Source organism: Letharia columbiana (genome assembly GCF_014066305.1).
Source record: "Letharia columbiana isolate WasteWater2 chromosome Unknown Sc0000003_s0, whole genome shotgun sequence".
Classification (NCBI taxonomy): Eukaryota; Fungi; Ascomycota; class Lecanoromycetes; order Lecanorales; family Parmeliaceae; genus Letharia; species Letharia columbiana.
In genome coordinates, this window is record NW_023501039.1 from 840,006 (window position 1) to 857,327 (window position 17,322).

The following is a 17,322-nucleotide window of genomic DNA, read 5'->3' on the forward strand; positions in this document are numbered from 1 at the left end:
CGACTTTAAGTTCTAATTCCGTCATGACTCTATTCGCAAAAAGTTGGAGTGGAATTTGGGAAAGGGACATCGACGACGATACGAACATGGCCCACAGCTGGTTTTCCATCCGCGCAAGGCACCAGAAGGGGTGGGAAAGGGGTGACAGGTAGGGTCTGGGATGACGCTATGACGAGTGATGGAGATGGAGCGACTTTGTTTCCTTGTTTCAGGGTGATCTCACGGATGAGCAGAGTCGAGATAAGAGTTGGCTTCTGACACGTTGGTCATGGCATGGGAGGACGTCGTCGTTGGTCGTCGGACTTGTTTTGTAAGATACGTAGAATTTGACGAATCATGGGACAATCATATCATATCGTTATTGACTAGCAACGGCTCGATGCTGGCCTCGGACTCTCGGAAATCTTAGCGAAGACATCCATTACTGGTCGGATAGTTGAAGCTACTTTTCCTGATATACTTGCAGTTGGCGTGCATCTGTTAACTACCTTAGCGGAGAGTCTGTATCTTGAAATAAATTGTAAGCACTTTAGGGTGATGAGTGGTGTTGTGAATTCAGAGTCTCGAATTCCGCTAGTCTAGACTAAGTTTGGCATTAGTGGAAACAGCCTAGCGCCTCTCGTCTTTTGCATCTGGATCACGCTCTTCCTCCAGAATTTGGTGTTTTTCTAAGACAACAATATGACATTCAGACCTCTACTACGACAGGTAAGCCCTCCTACATCAATTGGCAACCCTTGATATGAGCTGATATGTCTAGCGTCCTATTCCCCCCTCGGCAATCGCTGCTCTCACCGCCGGCCTGCTTCTTTATCCATATTCTACACTTCACGCTGAGGCGCCTCCTCAAGAACTTGCAAGGCATTGAATCGTATCGTTGCTTCATTGTGCTAACCGTTCAATGTAGCTTCCCCGGAAACCCATCTACGATGATCTCGCTCTGCTTGACCCTCCCAAATCATCCCCAGCACCCAAGGAAGATTCCCTCCCTTCATCTCCGACGCCAACAGACCGTCTAGCAGGCCAGATAAAACATGCCCGCCTCTTTATACACGCCCATACCGTCAGAACGGAAGATCGCCTCAACAACTTCATGTCCACTGTCCTCCACCAAGAACATTCTTTCACCCAGACAATTGCTTCCTTGGCTCCTCCTCCCGAAACCCATGAACGTGTCATGCCAGGCGCGCTCTATGTTCTTGTAGCGGCAATGACAGGCTCAATAATATCTCGAAACCGAAATATACTGCTGCGGGCGACAGTGCCGTTCGCGGTGGGCTTAGGAGCTGCGTGGATTGTGCTGCCTGTTACGACGAGAAATGTAGGGGAACTGGTGTGGACGTATGAGGAGAAGGCGCCGGTGATCTCTATAAACCATATGAGGATTAGGGGGGCGATAGAAGAGGGCTGGAGGCAAGCGAAGATTAGAGAGGAAGCGACCAAGAAATGGTTCGATGAGAGGGTGGGAGAGAGCAGGGAAGCGGTGGAGGGGTGGGTCAGGAAGGGTAGATAAGGTACCTCATGTCTATTCCAGGAATTTTAAATCTCCAAAGTACGAGGACTCTGCTGACCATGTCGACATTACTAGGCGATTGCTTCCGGAACTGCAACTGCCAACTTGTGTACAATAGAAAGAAGTCAATGCTCGGAATGGAACACGAAGTGTTCTTCTTCAGCATAACAGTCATGCTCTCGCCGAAGGCCTTTTCCACGGTTGTAGCGCCCAGAGTCCGTATTTAGAAAAATTGACGAGACCCTTTTTGGTGAGTTCACGATGTCTCTTTCTTGTTTCATGATTTGTACTAGGCCTCCAATAGCGTTGGAAAGTCCCTACCGTGACTATTGGGAATGGTTCTATTGAATTATATTGCAATATCACGTGCAGAAAAAATAAATATAATGCAATTTGAGTCACAGCTTCGAGGTACCGTCCTTGGCTCGCGACCATTTAATATTGAGGCCTTGATCTCCCAATTGAAGCGTGCAATTGCAGTTGACTCTATAGCACTCTCAACATTCACTCTACGCTTATAACACGATCAGAAATCTTTCACATCGGCGGTTCTAGCGCCTGGATTCAATAAGATGCTTGGAATTGAGGAAGCCCCTGAAGATCAAAAATCGACAGCATGCCCCAGAGGCGTCACTGGTTGCGGTCTGCACGAACTCCCTGCCGAGCTGCTTTTTGCAGTAATGAAGTACTTACCTGATATGGCTGCACTTTCGAGGCTCTTTACCGCCTACCCAAGGACGTTCATTGTTTTCAACCTGATCAGCAAAGAAATATTTGCCGGCATTGTGGACAACATGTCAGCTGAGCTTCGAGACTCGGCCCTGGACGTGCTGGCCGTTCGAAGTCACCCGCCAATTCACCCAAGCCAAATCACCGATTTCATCAAACATCATCTCGACGCCAAAGTGTGTTATACTCAACCCCGCTTACGCCGGTATCCGCTCTCTGCGATTTTGGACCTCATCACAATATCAGAGAGCATCGAGAGTCTCACGGAATCCTTCGCCAGTGACCGTGTCCTAGGTCCCTGTATTAGGCATAGTATGCCACTCTCACCGATAGAGCTCCACCGGATCCGACGCTCTTTTTGGCGTTTTCAGCTTTGCTACGATATGTGTCATCCAGAAGAAGTAAGTTCCTCTCGGGAGATTTGTGAAGTCAAATCCAGAGGCACTAGGCAATATGTCCAATGTCAGAGCAAACAGCCTATCAGCGGCAGCGTGCCAAACTGGCTTCAAGGTCGCAGCGAAGCATACCGTCCAGAAGCCTTAAGCCGTTTCCTTCCCAATCTCAGTCGCTGGGAACACGATGAGCTTGAGGCCGTTCGTTTCCATCTCGCACTCAAAGTCAACCGCCTCCAATACCTTCGGTCGTGTGGTTCAAACGATGAACTGATCGGAGAACCCGCGCTCCTCCAACGCCTAATCCGCGACATCGATCACTGGGATACAGGAAGCCCGGAGGACCATGTCTTGGTCGCAGCTTTCAGGCAAAGCCAGCACGCTAGATCCCATCCTATTGTCTGGCATAGAATTCGCCATTGTTATGATGCCAGTATTCCCAATACACCTCGCAGATCTGTCATACAGTCTTTGCAGGTAGGCCATCCGCAATGGGGCTGGTGCCTGTGGGATGAGAAACGGCTTGTGAAGCGGGGCATGATCGATATTGAATATGAGGGTTGGGTCGACGGTTGGAAGATGGACGATGAAAGCAAGATCGCGAAGATTTGTGAACGGAGAGCCGCTATCGGTGAGGCTCACAGTGAGTGTATCGCCGCTCAATATACCCCTCTTGACCAAAAGATCGCGGCACAGTACGCTATTGATGCGCAAATACATTTGGACAGGCTGAGGTGGGATAGGGTTCGGGAATTGGGATCCAAGGAACGACAGTGGATGCCCACGGAGTTGGATTGCATATACAGCGGCTGAGCCGTTCGATGTTCATAGAGTGACGGTAGAATGCAGAAGGGATTGTTACACGACTGCTGATCAGACTCGCCCTGAATCATTTGATAACATGCAACGCTCTCGCTCGTCGTTCATAACAGTTGAGATCCACCGAGCAGTTTGGATTGCCGCGAGTCTTGCTTTTATCTACATCTCTACTTTCGGCCACGTTTCCCTTACTGGGGAAGACGAGTCACTCGACGGGGAGGCAAGGGCTCGGGCGTCTCGGTCAATAGTACCAATGCAGCTCACTGGACCTTTTGCTTGGACTCCATTTGCTGTTGTTGAATGGAGTTTGGTAAATACGAGTAGACTATTAGGGCTAGGGCTATGTGACTGGACTGCATACTCGAATACATACGTAGGCCTGTCACAGATTTCCCCTTTGGGCTATAGAACTTTTGGTGGCCAAGAAAGAAGAAAATTTTCCCTTTTGCTGACGCCTCAAACCCACGCGAATTGCAAGTGAGCAAATTACCACTCGACCTGCAGTAAAAGATGAATCGTTTCATCGCGCGAAATTGCAATTCTTGGCTATGACTTTATAAATACGTCCACGAACTTATCATCCAGCCTTTCTTTACCTATTTCTATGAGTCTGTTATTGGGTTGCTCTGGCTCGAAAATGCCTGCCCCAACCAAAACTCCGGGATGCCGCAGTCTGCAGACTCTTCCCACAGAACTCCTCCTCGAAATCACAAAATACATTCCTGACTTCGCTTCACTTAACGGCCTATTAACGCTTCTCGCAGCTCACAACAGAGGAGTCAGCTTTGTCGAGGACTTTCAGAAAGATATATTTGCGAATGTTATCAGAGCAGGCAGGGAGCATGAGCTTTCCAGGATTGTCACTGCTGTTATGACGCTTCGGAACGACAGCACAACAAAACAGATTCTATTAGGGGAAGGAGCAGGAGAGAGGAAGAATTTTGTTTATAAGTATCTTCGTTCTGACGATAGAGAACGTGACGGAAAGCCCCATTATCTGCAGTGGTTCTCTGACCCGATTGCCACCATTCGCGACATTTGGAGCATATCACACGATATCGATGTTTTAGTTCAAGACTTCGCTCAGACTCGTATCGTCAAACCAAGCGAGCAACCAGAAAGACCACCTTCTTCGACAGAGCTCTACCGCATTCGTCGAGCATTCTGGTATTTCCAACTATGCTACGAACTCGTCCATGGAGAAGAATATATGACGTCCAGAGCCGAGGATGATGCACAATCGCAGCGTACGAAACGATTTGTACATTATCGAGCGCATCAGGTTGGACAGCCATGCTTTCCAAACACTGGCTGGCTCTACGGGCATACAGGGAAAAACCTTTCGCGCACCGTGCATTATTGCATGCACAGTAAGCCCTCTTGGCCAGTCGAAGACATTGAGGCAGTGCGCTTCCATTTGTCGTCACTTATCAACGCTTTTCAATACCGACGTCAAGGAAAATCGTCTCTTTTGAGTTGGCAACCAGCATTGGTGCAGCGGCTCATTAAGGACGTTGATCACTGGCGAGAAGATAAAGAGAACCCGGTCGATCATCTTCTTGTGGCTGAGTTGAGGTCTGACCTCGATCGATCAGCGATAGAGCAGTGGGGATGGGGTATGTGGGATGCAGAGAGGCTCAGCAAGCGCGGGTTAAAACCAAAATCTGAGCACACACACTCCCGGTACTTATCAGAAAAGGCGTTCCGAGAGTGTGAAGTTGCACAGTCCACGTACATAGACCGCTGGGTGGTGGAAAAATTTAGGGTTGATATGAGGTCCGCAGAAGAGGAAAACAGGCAATGGGAAGAGAAAGCCAAACGAGAGGAACAAATGAGACAGATAAAGCGAAAACTCAAGTTGTGGCATGCCGTTTTGGACAAGAAGAAGGCAACTCCTAGGAAGCCACTGAGCGCCAAAAGGGCTCGGAGAGAGAGAGGCAAAGGTGCTGGCACGAGACTCTGAAAAAGATAATGGAACAGTGACCTGATCTACGAAAGAGCTGGAAAGGAGTACCCATCTTCCTCCATAGGTAGCTCGAACTCAAACAGTATTTATACTTCCAGTCACTTGAAGTTCGATGTCCCCTGGATCCTGACAGTAAGAGACAGGCTCCAAGATCAATGACAACCCCAATGTTGGTGTTGACGTGTGTACGATGCTCATGTGCAATTGGAGAGACTACAGCAACATCTGATTGCTGTCACGGGTCATGAGAAACCAAAACAGGTTAGGAAAGGGCATTGTAGTAAAAGGTACAGAAATAACAGGAAGAAGTGCGGGGCGTTGATTCCTTCTAGAATATATAAGACTAACATATATCATCGAAAGACCCTGTTCAATTTGCTTCTTACATCCCAGACATCCTGATCAATTCCACCAACACTATTGTGAGAGAGCCCATATCCGGAGAAGGTCCTCGTCTGAGACCTTGGAAGGGTGTGCTGGCCAGGGTTTAGGCCAACCTCTGGGATCTACTGACATCATCTCCCGGAGCATCTACTGGGCAGCAAAGTTCAGCGCGATGATAAGGTCCTCTCCTTTTCCGTCAACACACCTCAATGTCAATGATTCGTTGGCTCATACTGAACACTTCATCTCGGGTCGGAAGAATTATTCATGAGTAGTAGCTGGCAATGACTGCTTTGGAAGATGGACGCAGCCGACAAAGGCTTGTTAGACGTTCGGTGATTTGCCCGAGCTCTTCGCATTTTCAACCATTCCGTTATTCGCAAACCCTTGCGCCTCTCAGCCAATCAACATTTCGAGTAGGTCGTAAGACCTTGGCCCAGAAGTGCTTGCTTTCTATCGCACCTTTGTGGTGTTTCTCTCCGACCAAGTCGTGGTCGAACACAGCTGTCCCCTCTGTTCTGCAGTCAGTGCTTCGCTTTTGAGGCATCTACTAATTCTACATCCTTTACTGTTGAAAGTACACACAATCTTGCTTTTCACCGTCGTCTCTTGCTTCTTGAGCTTCACACGTGTGACAAAGCTTGTTCCAATCCCTTCTGAATCGTGCCCTTTGAATTTTCTGCACCAAGATCCTACAGCAGACGATGGATCGCTTAAAGTTATTTCGCTTCGCAACGTTCCAATACTTCGTGGAACAATTCTCTTTGGCGGAAGGGTTGACGGACGCGATTCGGACCAAGATCCGGCCTGTCTTGGAAAGTTCGCCAGAGATGAAACTACTTGTTGGTCGGTTGGTCCAAATGAATACCAGAGATCGCTTTAGAGCGATCAAGTTCCCTAGACCTACTGATAAACTTTGACACCGCGAGGCAAAATTTCACCCAGCCTGAGTGGGTAAAAACAGTCAACAACATTTTTAACCTTGAAGACACCGCCAGTTTCTACGAGTTCTCACCTGTCAAGTTATCGGGTGGGAATGACTTCGAATCTCTCGCCACTGTCCTGCAAGGATGCTCTTTAGTCAGCCTAGATGAGCTCTTCGCCTCCGCCGGGATCCGATACCTCGACCACGAAAAAATCAATGAACATGCGCTCGAAGAGCTCAAGTTTTGGTCTGTCAAAAGTCCATAGCGAGGCGTACGTCTTTACGTCCAGTATCGAGACGCAGCCGAGATTTGCAAGGCTCACAGTCATTGACCACGTGCTCCAGGCATATTTGATTGGCTTGAGCAAAATGCGCCCGTCCCTCTGGCCAACCCAGCTGATCGTCACAGAATTCGGTTGCTCGACGCAGTTGATACAACCAAATATATCATCACCTGCCGAGGCGAGATCCCGGAAAAAGGGCACTTGGTGCTTCTGCGTGCCTCGGACGGTCATGTGCACGTCGCATCGTTCATGAGATCTTCTGTCGGATTGCCATTACGGCAACAAGACGTTCGAGATGACCACGATTGAGCTAGTTTGAAAGATCTGCTGGATGGCCCAGTGACTCTTGATCTGGATGATACGCAGAGGGATGCGCTTACTCTTCCCCAACCGCAGCCTCGAGTGACACATTTTTTTTTAGGGATATTAGCTCCTTGATGGCATATATTCAGGTTTCGATTTCGAATTTACCCCCAGCTGGTCTTTCAAATGATTTGGCAGCTTGAAGGGGCAATATCTACAGTAAATCAAGCGTCTTGGAAGTTACGGAACACGAAGGATCAGATGAACATGCTTCCATGCCGAATGGAATCAAACCTCTTGACCGTGTCTGAATTTAGGATAAAGGGAATTCGTCAACTGCCGCAAGGATGAGAGGGTTGCTAGCAGATGGTTTAGCATTTCCATACACAGCTCACTTGCGAAAATGTCCGGCAGTAAGAGAATGGATGAAGGAAAGCATGTTCCCACATAGAGCCTTTCCGCGGAAGTGTCTGGGGAGCACCTTGATAGCACAACGATATGTCTTGAATAGCGTTTCAAACGCACAGCAGCTGGCTAGAAGCTCGTCTCGGCATTCCTCGCAGAACAATGACGGCTACATCAAATGCGTGTTTTTCTCCGTACCTTTGCCGTCCACCTCTGTTATAGTCCTCCACCACTGAGCCATCCAATTTCTCAAACCCCCCTCGTATCTTTCGAGCTATCAGGCACAGGATCCATCTTAGGCCCAAGAATCCCCTTCTCTCCAGGCTGGTTCGTCCCTTTTTCAATTCCCACATCCGAGATGCCAGAGTCAGAAGCTACCTGCACGAGTTCGGAGTCAGCACACGGGACTGACGGGGAAGGAAACCAGTCCGGAATGTAGACGTACGGGTGCTTCTCCCGGTGCCTTGCCCTCGGTATGGCCGCCCGCATTGGATGCACCTTCGCCTTGTTCTGTAGGCGGGTTAGCAAGAAGGATGCGGATGGATGAAGAGAAGAGAAGAAAAAAGAAGAGAGGGAGCAGTCACTCTCAGCTTGTTGCTTCAGGAACTTCTCGCTGGCGCCTGAGCCGCCGGGTGTCTTGGAGTGAGGCATTGTTAGGGTTTGTTTCGTTGGTTGGGTTTGTGGTATTGCAGGAGAAATCGATGTCTAGAAATTTGAGGAATTGGAAGAGGAAGGTTGAGCAAATGGCGTGTCGAGAGACGACGTCATCACCAATTCAACCAAAGCCAATCCAATCCCGTTCTGAACCTCCATCTGCCATTCTCGTTGCTTCCCGTCAGCATACGCACAGCGTATGTGGATTTTATGGATCATTAACATCATGACAACGGGGAGGAGACATCAAGTTGACAGCAACTGGTAGGAAGAGATTGAAATCTCGGGTCACTAATCCTCTCTGGACAGCACTGTTACGCAATTTGACAAGGATCCTCTTACTATGCTCGTCCAGTGCTGTCAAACGCATGGCAATGCAATTCTTTTAGTAGCCAATCGTTCATGGTGGTAATGAGTACCACCGTCGCCAACCACGTCCATTCTTAGCGCAGCCCTACGAGTTTGGCAGGATTGGGGGCCGTCGAGGCCGTCTCTCTCTCGCAATCGCTGCTCCCAGCTGGATCTCAACCTTGACACCATGCAGGAGCAGTGCTGGAACTGGAACTGCCGGAATCAAATGGAATAGGGCTATCAAGGAGGATGAGCGCAGTGTATACTTGTCTGAAAGGGCAATAACAGAATCCACGCTTCTACCAATGCCTGTTCAAAAAGACTTGCGATCATTACTCAGCTTTGTCTGGAAGCCTTGACAAGCTGACGGACTGTATTGACATTGCCGCCGCATGTCAGGAATCGTCAATGCTAAATGCTTGCTTCCGATGCAGTTAAGACTCATCAAACATTCCTGCAACCCCAACTGCGGACATGACTCAGATCCTTCCAAAGAAGATGTCCACCTGCACTGCTTCCCATAGATTTGATCCTGGTGCAATATTCACTACCACGTTCTTCAAGCTATTAAACTTCTTCAATGCACGAAGAAGAGATTGCAGCAGAGGCAGGCCTCTCCGTTCGAATCCTATTTTGACTTGTTTCTTGGTAGAAGTGGTCCACACTAGGTCCACCAAAGAACCAGATCGGCTAGTCTGTCTCGAAATTAGCGACTTCATGTAAGGATGAGCTATGGATCAGCTGCTCAGTGCTCCTGCCCCTTGACGTCTCACAGTGCTTTGATAGGTAATGCAAGGGTTCGCAGAGGCCTAGCTTCACACCACCTCATTGGCTGTTTTGTTTCAACTTGTCTCGGCATAATTTAGCATGTGACCTCCACGTCTGTACTTATATCATCGTAAGAAGAGCGCCGCAGTGTAAGAGAATACCGTCGCTCTTCCAAAAGTCAATATGCTTAGTGTTCTACCTCCAGAGCTACGCCTCCGAATCTACTCTTACGTTTTCTCGACGAGAGATGAAGGACTCATCGTGCTGCGAGCTACAGAGAGAGGGGATTGGGCAGGCGATATGGGGCTCCCTTCATATGCAATGCTGCTCCAAGATCCTCATTACGAGCGCTATCGCCGCAGAAGCAGTATCCGAGGCAAATGGCCTGATCCTGTAGAAGAGGCCTTCCACAAAGGTGACACAGATCCCTATTTTTTACATTCAGGCGCTGAACAATTGCCGGCTAGCTTTGCGATGGACTGCCAGCTATCAACATAGACTCAACGGGACCCATAGAGCGAATACCGACCAGATGATTGGAAGGGCCATCTACGAATATACCGGCCAGTTGCGAACCGGAAAACATGTCTCAAGCCACATACAGCAACTGCGGAGGATCGGCAGTCGAATGCCTGAAGCCTCCGACCGTCTCACGCGACAGATAGTTCGTGCTGCTGCTGAACTTCAGGAAGCAGACACAGAAGATACAGCCAAGATTAACCAAATACTGGGGCAAATCCAGAATGCGACGTTCGTCTTTGCCAGACGGAATGACGAGATACAAAATGCTGCTTTTGCCCTTTCTCAACGGAGGCGGACGCAGAACAATCAAAAGATCCAAGCCCGACGAAAGCCACGGATCAGGCCAGAAATCATCATGCTAGATAATTCAGTCCATTCATTATTCCACGAGATCTCGCGCTTGGCTTCTCAAAATGAGCACGAGTTGTCACTTCAACCCCTACGACCGCTAGGCAGCAACTTTCTCGCTCTCAGCTACGTCAATCATCTTTTTCGGTCCGAAGTCTTGCGATACATCGAATCCCAACTATCCTTCGATTTCTCCGTCGACGTCACAGCCTTGAAGACTTTCTGCGCACACGTGGAGCCGATCCACAGACAACATGTCAGGCACATTGCAATTGAGTTTGTGGACAGCCACGCTTCGTTTGACCCTAGCCCATCGACGACTTTCGGCACATATCTATCCACCAACCTACCGAATTTGAAAACAGTGTTTTTTACCCTGATCCCATGCAACCCTACCCGCCACGACGTGTTCGAGTACCAGTGGGGTCAGCAAACCAATGATTTGCTCTCAAACTTGGGCGATCTGAAAGCGACCATCATCCTGAACCTGCGATGGAAGCCAGACTGCGACTATTTTGAAGAGAAATACGTGGACACTCAAGGCTGGAGATGTATCCGGCGCTGCGAAGACTCAGGCGAGCGTGAGCCACAGTCAGTCTAAAACATTCCTGCCAGAGGTGTGAAAACAAAAGATCGAAACTAATTTGTTGAGTCCGCAGTGCGTGGTGCCGCCCCACATCGACGGCTCCAGGATTCTATGAGCTGGCTCCCCGTTCGGAGCGTGGATGTGGGCCACAAGAGTGAACTCGCGGTCTCACTAGCCAAGCTGTCAGAAAAAGTGGCAGTTTCACACGTTGAAACGGCATTGTTCGCACGTCAATCTTTGGTGTGAGCCCGGAAACATCTGCCACTCATTGCCGGAAGTCAAGCAGCGCGCAGTATCGTCATTGATGTCTCATGAAGGAAATTACGGCTTCAGCTTCTAGGGCGTACTCTACGGCAAAATTAGAAAAGAACACCGTTCGGTTTCTCGATTTCATTTGGCACAGAGTCGATCAATCGGCCTTGTGGCGTCGACATTCCAAGTCGGAGCTTGTCACGCATGTTTCCTACTCCACAATTTCCCCCCCGGTTCAGGTATGTCATACCACCCGGCATTACGACCGCACCTACAGACACCGACCCGCACCCCGTGCCCACTTGAACCATCCCCAAGTACCACGATCCGTAGCCCCCTTCCACCGGAAACGGCCACAACAAATCTCCATCCGAGGTACACCCAGGAAACCATACCTTATCCACAAACACATGTCCCTAGCCGCGACGCACCCCCAACATCGAACCACGTCACACACCCTCGACCCATTCGTGCAAACGAGGAAGCGACAGCTGTCGGACACAAACACCTATGTCAGCCTCATTCGTCCATCCTGTAGAGTCCAGTCCCATCCTCGAGTCCATATGCTCCCAAAAAGAAATCTCAGCTCGGCATGTAAGTAAGTAAGTAAATATGTTGGTTTGATTGATGGATTGATGATAAAAAGGCAGTGCAGCCATGGGGCACGGTTGATCAACGGCGAGTATTCACTCTAGGCTCGCGCGTGACGCACATATCCACGCCGGCTCCCCGATCAACGCGAGACGGACATCGAGAGCGAGGCTATTGACGCAGACTCCTCTACATGGGCAGATGCATGATGGATATCCTTCGCCCGATGCTGTAGCCTCGTCTCATGGGACAGGAAAGAAAAACTTATCATTCAAGATCCACCTCTGCCACGCTGCCCGTTTGGGAAGATCTCTATCCACTCGATCCGTAATGCCTTGGGCTGTCTCAAAGGGCGGGGCTTTATTCGTGGTCCTGGATTCGGAGACGCGGCAGCTCGATCCACCTGGGAGGGACGGGTATGATTCGGACCATTCGATCCCGTAGCGAAAATTTGATAATCAGCGTGATATGTACACATCGTACGTTGAAAAAGGGTTCGAGCATATTCGCACGCATTCATGGCTGCATTGCTCCAGATGAAGAATCACGGTGCATGAAGCGAGATAGCCATGTTAAGTGACACCATCACGACCAGGTTCCCAAGTAAAGTCTTCAACTATGAAACCACTTCGTTCTGCGTCTAGACTCCTACCATGCCTCTTTGCTCTGAGGTACCACAAGATGGCGCGAGTCCCTACGACCCTTGGGCACCAAGGCTTTGCTTGCCCCGTCTTCTGCATTCAATCTACATTTACAAGTAGTTCCGCGCCTGCAGACAACATCACGACTGCCTCTGGGGCATTTCGTATGGAAAATTCTCATGATGCCAAAACCGAGGACATTGAAGCCTGGGACGCAGAGGTCTGGGCTGCACCGGTAAGGAGACACAAGAAGTCGACGTTTCCGCGTCCGACGATCCGGATTTCACTCTCCTACAATCTGCTGTGCTCGGGTGCTAAACATCACGTTAGCACTACGATAAGCGTAGTTGCAACCCCGTTACTAACACTTTGAACACACGTTACGAATACGTTATAAGTTATTGTCAGGCCCATAACCGAGCAAGTGACTGTCGACCTTATATTCCACGACCATCTGATAACCGGGTTCGAGGTTCTAGCGTGTTGTGCGAAGCTGATGTAACATCCACCTGGTCCCGAAAGAGAGGCTTGACTTCGACAATTGTAGGGGTATACCCTGTCGTCACAATTTCTCGTCATTCCGTGTCAGCTGCCGGGGTCTTTCATTGAGACTCGTGTCAATTTGGAGAAGGGCCAAGTCCTCGCTGGAGAGCGTGATTCGGAGCAGACTCTCTACTTCAGGCTTCAGCAAAGCTCCAGGCTCCATCGCAAGCTGATTTATGCAACTGAGGCGTAGAGTGAATCGCGCATATCACTGAATCGATGTCCATCTATCCCGATGTCCGGTGAATGACTATCGAAAGGTCGTCTTTCACAGGATCTTCTCGACCATCTCGATCCCTTCAAGTTCTAATAATTCTCTGATGGGATCACAGATCTCCTTCTCATATGGCGCGAGAACGCCTGGAGTGTTGAGAGCAGGATGACCGTCCAGCAGCAGTTGAGTTGCAATGCCACAAGTCACGCCAACTGATTTTGACATGCCCGAGTATCCCTTCGGATCTCCCAATAGCTCAAGAGTAGAGGTGAAAGTGTCCTGCAAGATATCGTTAGCTATTGTGTATTTGCGGAGAACTATACCAAGCGGTCTGCCCAGGAAGAAAAGGGGAATGGTGAAGGGCCTAATCTCGAAGACCCATCGAGTTCAAAGTTCAGAGAGAAGGGCTAGAGTGTGCCAGGAGTTCTGCTTGGTCGTGCCTAAACAATTCAAGCCAAGAAATGGGTTGAGAACCGAATGAGATGGCGCCACTTCTTACGATTCATCCAGCACGGAGCATCACTAACCTTTTTGCCATCTTTCCATTTCACAACGAACTTATGCTGAAGCATCACAAGATCTCGTTCGCCAGGCTGAAAGCTCAAAAGTTTCTCCAGTTGGCCACATAAAGTATCCAAAAGATTACCTCCGCGTATGGTTGCTTTTTCGGATGAGAAGAGACCGAAGGTACGCATGCCCGAGGTGATGCGATCGCGCTCAGCCTCGCTAGGAAAGTTGCATTTCTTGCTGATGCTTGCGAGAAGAGAGCTAGAGTAGAGAGTCATTAGGTATCTCCAATGATGGACTAGAACCGAGGTATATACCTCTCAGTAGAATCATCAGCACCAGTAACATGTTGACTGATCTGTGCCCATGTCATTCCCGCTTTCAGCCATCCCTTCTCATCAGCATCGAGCCAGCCAGCATCCGCGAACGCCTTGATGAACGCTGGGTTACCCTCGTATCTCAGCGATCCTCTCACGACTGTATCCGCTTCAGGGATCTTATAGAACTCGCGAAAGGGGACAGAGTCGCGATTGGGATAGGCGACAAAGTCGTAACCATCTGCAACGAAATACGGCTTAGCAGTAGCCATGAGATCCTTAGCAGCAATGTCGACTTGTTTGCCATTGAGAATGAATGAGGCCGAGTTCATTTGCGACATGAGAGCGCCCCGTGGAGACCAAGAGAATTTGAACCCAAGAGGATTATTCGCACATTCAAGCGCTGGCAGACCGCCGCAATAGCTGTAGAATTCCTTCACCTATTTCAATCTCAATAGTCAGCGCGATCGACATCATCATTCAGACAACAATCAACGGACCTTTCCACCCTTTGCATGGACTTCTTCGATTTTCTTAATTGCCCATAGATGATCGACCCCGGGATCTACGCCCACCTCATTAAGAACCACAATCCCCGCCTCTTTTGCAGCCTTTTCTAGCTCTTTGATCGTAGGGGATACGTAACTTGTTGTCACGACATTGACCTTGTTTTTGATTGCTAATTTGATCACTGTGCCATGGTAGATATATGGAACGAGTGATATCACGAGATCATGAGCTTGGATGGCCCTGTCAAGGTCGATAGAGTTGGAAACATCAAGGGAGATAGCGGTGGTCTGAGGTAGGCTTGATGCAAGGCTCTGAGCCGTAGACAAGGTTCGACACGCTATTGGAAAACCATTGAGTAAGCTTGGACCTCTGAGATTGAAGAGTAGGATCATTACCGATTGTCACATGGTTCTTAGGATCTCTCAGGAGGTACTCCACGCAAGGACGAGCTACCATTCCGCTCCCGAGCACCAAGATCTTGGTGACAGCCATGCTGTATAGAGCAAGAAATGGACGAGAAGAGAGTGTGTGAGTATTGAGTAGGAGATGAAGCTATTCAAGAGCCAGTAATTCGGAGCGGAACGGCCTAGTAGAAGGTAAGAGAGAGGGGGGTCAGACAGTGAAAGAGATGGGCAACACATTTTGTGTGGGCAATGATTAAAGGCTAGACTACCCGATGCCCTACCACCACGTGAGAAAGATGGGAGAATAATCGCCCAATCACTCGAATGCAGGGCTCAAAGCTCAAAAGGAAAAACTCTAGTATTGTTATCACAGTCATAAAATATGTATACTACCTTATAAGGGAGTAGATTGGCAGGCATGGCTGGACATCACTCGTAAGGTAAAGTAAACCGTAAAGCTTACCTTAGAATCTGGGAAAGATACCCGGCTAGCGGAGACGGACCTAAGGTAACCTTGCGGCTCGTCCCAGCTACCTTATCCCGGGCTATCGTAAGGTACATTAACAACAATGTACTCTATCTAGAGTACATTCACTCAACAATCACGTTCCAGATGAGACAAAATCTCATTTTTACCAACCATAGCCAAAATACGTAAATCACAAACAGCCATGATAATTCAAGGTCTGCCTACAGTGCTGGAAGAGTTGTCGCCTTTTGATTTACTCTAGTACAAAAGACGTCAAAGAGAATCTAGCGTACCCCTGCGAATGCAAGAAGGCCTTGAAGAAGCATGGTTGTGCTATCCTGCGGGGAACTCTGAGGTTGGGTGATTCCCCCCCACTACTTCCCTTTCTTTGGCACTCACCGCTGCTCAGAACGACCAAAGTTTCTCGGTGCTTTCTGATTGTATTTCATTGTCCCGTTGTCTACAGAGGCCTCGCATATTTCTCCCGGACTGTACACCTTCAAAGAAGGCTGGACATTGTAACAGAGACACGTAGGTCAATAATGTCGTGAGGCTGCGTTGTATACGATGTGGCAAATCCTTCTTTTACTCGCCCTTCCAACGCCTTGCTTTTTCTTCTTAAACGCTGGTTTCCTCAGGAGGAACGTCCAAATTCCAATCAATGGCCCCATCCTCCCCATACCTCTGCTTCAACCACGCGTTGGTCTTCTGGAAATGTCCACAATCAAACTACCAAAATCCGTTAGCAACCCTTCCACTCAAAAACGGATTGAAAGCAAGCACTTACAAACCCTCTGGCCGCACTCAAAGGACTCGGATGCACGCTCTGCAGCACGCAATGCTTCACTCTATCCAACTTGGCCACCCTCTTCGCTGCCGGGGTTCCCCACGCCAAAAACACCACCCCGTTCGTCCTCTTCTTCGCCACGATATCAATCACCTTTTGCGTGAACTTCTCCCAACCTTGATTTGCATGGCTGTTGGCCTCGTGCGCTCTCACCGTCAGACACGTATTCAGGAGCAATACACCACGGTCTGCCCAGGGGGTGAGCAAGCCCCCCTTTTTGGGAGGAGGTTCGAAGCTGTCGGGGTATTCTATCTTGAGAAGCTTGTAGATGTTTGCGAGAGACGGGGGCGCCGGGGTGGGAGGGCGGACTGAGAAGCAGAGACCGTGGGCTTGGTTGGGGCCGTGGTAGGGGTCTTGGCCTAGGATCACGCATTTGACGGTGTTCAGGGGTGTGTGACGGGACCTATGCGCTTTGTTAACCACATAATTTGGTAGAATAGCAGGATTTGGTTTAGCTTAAACGTACCATGAATACACATCAGCTGCAGGAGGAAAAATCTTCTTCCCATTCTCATGCTCTTTCTTCAGGAAACGCTTCAAATCGAGAAAATCTTTGGTGACAACTTCATCTTTCAGCTGGGACAGCCAGCTTTCATCCAGAGACGCAATCTCCAGTGCTAGCAGATCTTTTTGCTCAGGCGTGAGCTTCTCGACCCACTTCCCTTTGTCAAACTTTGGTGGTGGTGGTGCCGCTGCTTCTGCTGGTGGAGGGGCCGCGGCGGCAGACGTGAAGATGGATGCAGTAGTGGCAGTTGTTGATGCGGTGGACTTTTGAGAGGCGTCATCGTGGACGGTAGCAGGAGCAGAAGAGACGGTCGAAGAGGCTGTAGATGCAGCAGCGGCGGCAGCTGGCTTTGCTGTGCTGGAGGGCGAGGAGAAGAAGGAAGTTATGGTGGCATTGGCTTTTGGTTTCTTGGCGGTAGAGGTAGCAATGTCGCCGGCTTTACGCTTGAGGGGAGTAGCCATGGCGAGAGCAATTCCAAGATCCAATTGATCCAATTGACTGACGTAAACGAGGTTGACCAGTTGACAAGCACTCATTTTACGTCGAGGACCAAGCACTCTACGTGACGCGCCC

At 49.4% G+C, this 17,322-nt stretch overlaps 8 protein-coding genes across 8 annotated transcripts; 4 read left to right on the plus strand and 4 right to left on the minus strand.

Moving 5' to 3' along the window:
• Positions 1 to 681: 681 nt before the first annotated feature.
• HO173_001733 (uncharacterized protein) lies at positions 682 to 1,513 on the plus strand (the record flags this gene model as incomplete). Its single annotated transcript, XM_037303670.1, has 2 exons — positions 682 to 708; positions 908 to 1,513. 2 exons carry the CDS (start codon positions 682 to 684, stop codon positions 1,511 to 1,513), a joined length of 633 nt encoding a protein of 210 aa, XP_037169392.1.
• A 572-nt stretch (positions 1,514 to 2,085) lies between these two features.
• Positions 2,086 to 3,447, plus strand: HO173_001734 (uncharacterized protein; the record flags this gene model as incomplete). The annotated part of the gene is made up of 1 exon (XM_037303671.1): positions 2,086 to 3,447. The coding sequence occupies one exon, from the start codon at positions 2,086 to 2,088 to the stop codon at positions 3,445 to 3,447; it is 1,362 nt and encodes a 453-aa protein (XP_037169393.1).
• Positions 3,448 to 4,090: 643 nt separating this feature from the next.
• On the plus strand, positions 4,091 to 5,416 carry HO173_001735 (uncharacterized protein; the record flags this gene model as incomplete). Its single annotated transcript, XM_037303672.1, has 1 exon — positions 4,091 to 5,416. One exon carries the CDS (start codon positions 4,091 to 4,093, stop codon positions 5,414 to 5,416), a length of 1,326 nt encoding a protein of 441 aa, XP_037169394.1.
• A 1,473-nt stretch (positions 5,417 to 6,889) lies between these two features.
• On the minus strand, positions 6,890 to 7,243 carry HO173_001736 (uncharacterized protein; the record flags this gene model as incomplete). Its single annotated transcript, XM_037303673.1, has 1 exon — positions 6,890 to 7,243. The coding sequence occupies one exon, from the start codon at positions 7,241 to 7,243 to the stop codon at positions 6,890 to 6,892; it is 354 nt and encodes a 117-aa protein (XP_037169395.1).
• A 726-nt stretch (positions 7,244 to 7,969) lies between these two features.
• Positions 7,970 to 8,371, minus strand: HO173_001737 (uncharacterized protein; the record flags this gene model as incomplete). Its single annotated transcript, XM_037303674.1, has 3 exons — positions 7,970 to 8,098; positions 8,166 to 8,230; positions 8,305 to 8,371. 3 exons carry the CDS (start codon positions 8,369 to 8,371, stop codon positions 7,970 to 7,972), a joined length of 261 nt encoding a protein of 86 aa, XP_037169396.1.
• Positions 8,372 to 9,676: 1,305 nt separating this feature from the next.
• Positions 9,677 to 11,107, plus strand: HO173_001738 (uncharacterized protein; the record flags this gene model as incomplete). The annotated part of the gene is made up of 3 exons (XM_037303675.1): positions 9,677 to 9,908; positions 9,961 to 10,954; positions 11,023 to 11,107. The coding sequence occupies 3 exons, from the start codon at positions 9,677 to 9,679 to the stop codon at positions 11,105 to 11,107; spliced, it is 1,311 nt and encodes a 436-aa protein (XP_037169397.1).
• A 2,137-nt stretch (positions 11,108 to 13,244) lies between these two features.
• HO173_001739 (uncharacterized protein) lies at positions 13,245 to 15,016 on the minus strand (the record flags this gene model as incomplete). Its single annotated transcript, XM_037303676.1, has 5 exons — positions 13,245 to 13,469; positions 13,718 to 13,958; positions 14,015 to 14,454; positions 14,515 to 14,861; positions 14,920 to 15,016. The coding sequence occupies 5 exons, from the start codon at positions 15,014 to 15,016 to the stop codon at positions 13,245 to 13,247; spliced, it is 1,350 nt and encodes a 449-aa protein (XP_037169398.1).
• Positions 15,017 to 16,015: 999 nt separating this feature from the next.
• On the minus strand, positions 16,016 to 17,285 carry HO173_001740 (uncharacterized protein; the record flags this gene model as incomplete). Its single annotated transcript, XM_037303677.1, has 3 exons — positions 16,016 to 16,126; positions 16,185 to 16,647; positions 16,711 to 17,285. The coding sequence occupies 3 exons, from the start codon at positions 17,283 to 17,285 to the stop codon at positions 16,016 to 16,018; spliced, it is 1,149 nt and encodes a 382-aa protein (XP_037169399.1).
• Between the last annotated feature and the right edge of the window lie 37 nt (positions 17,286 to 17,322).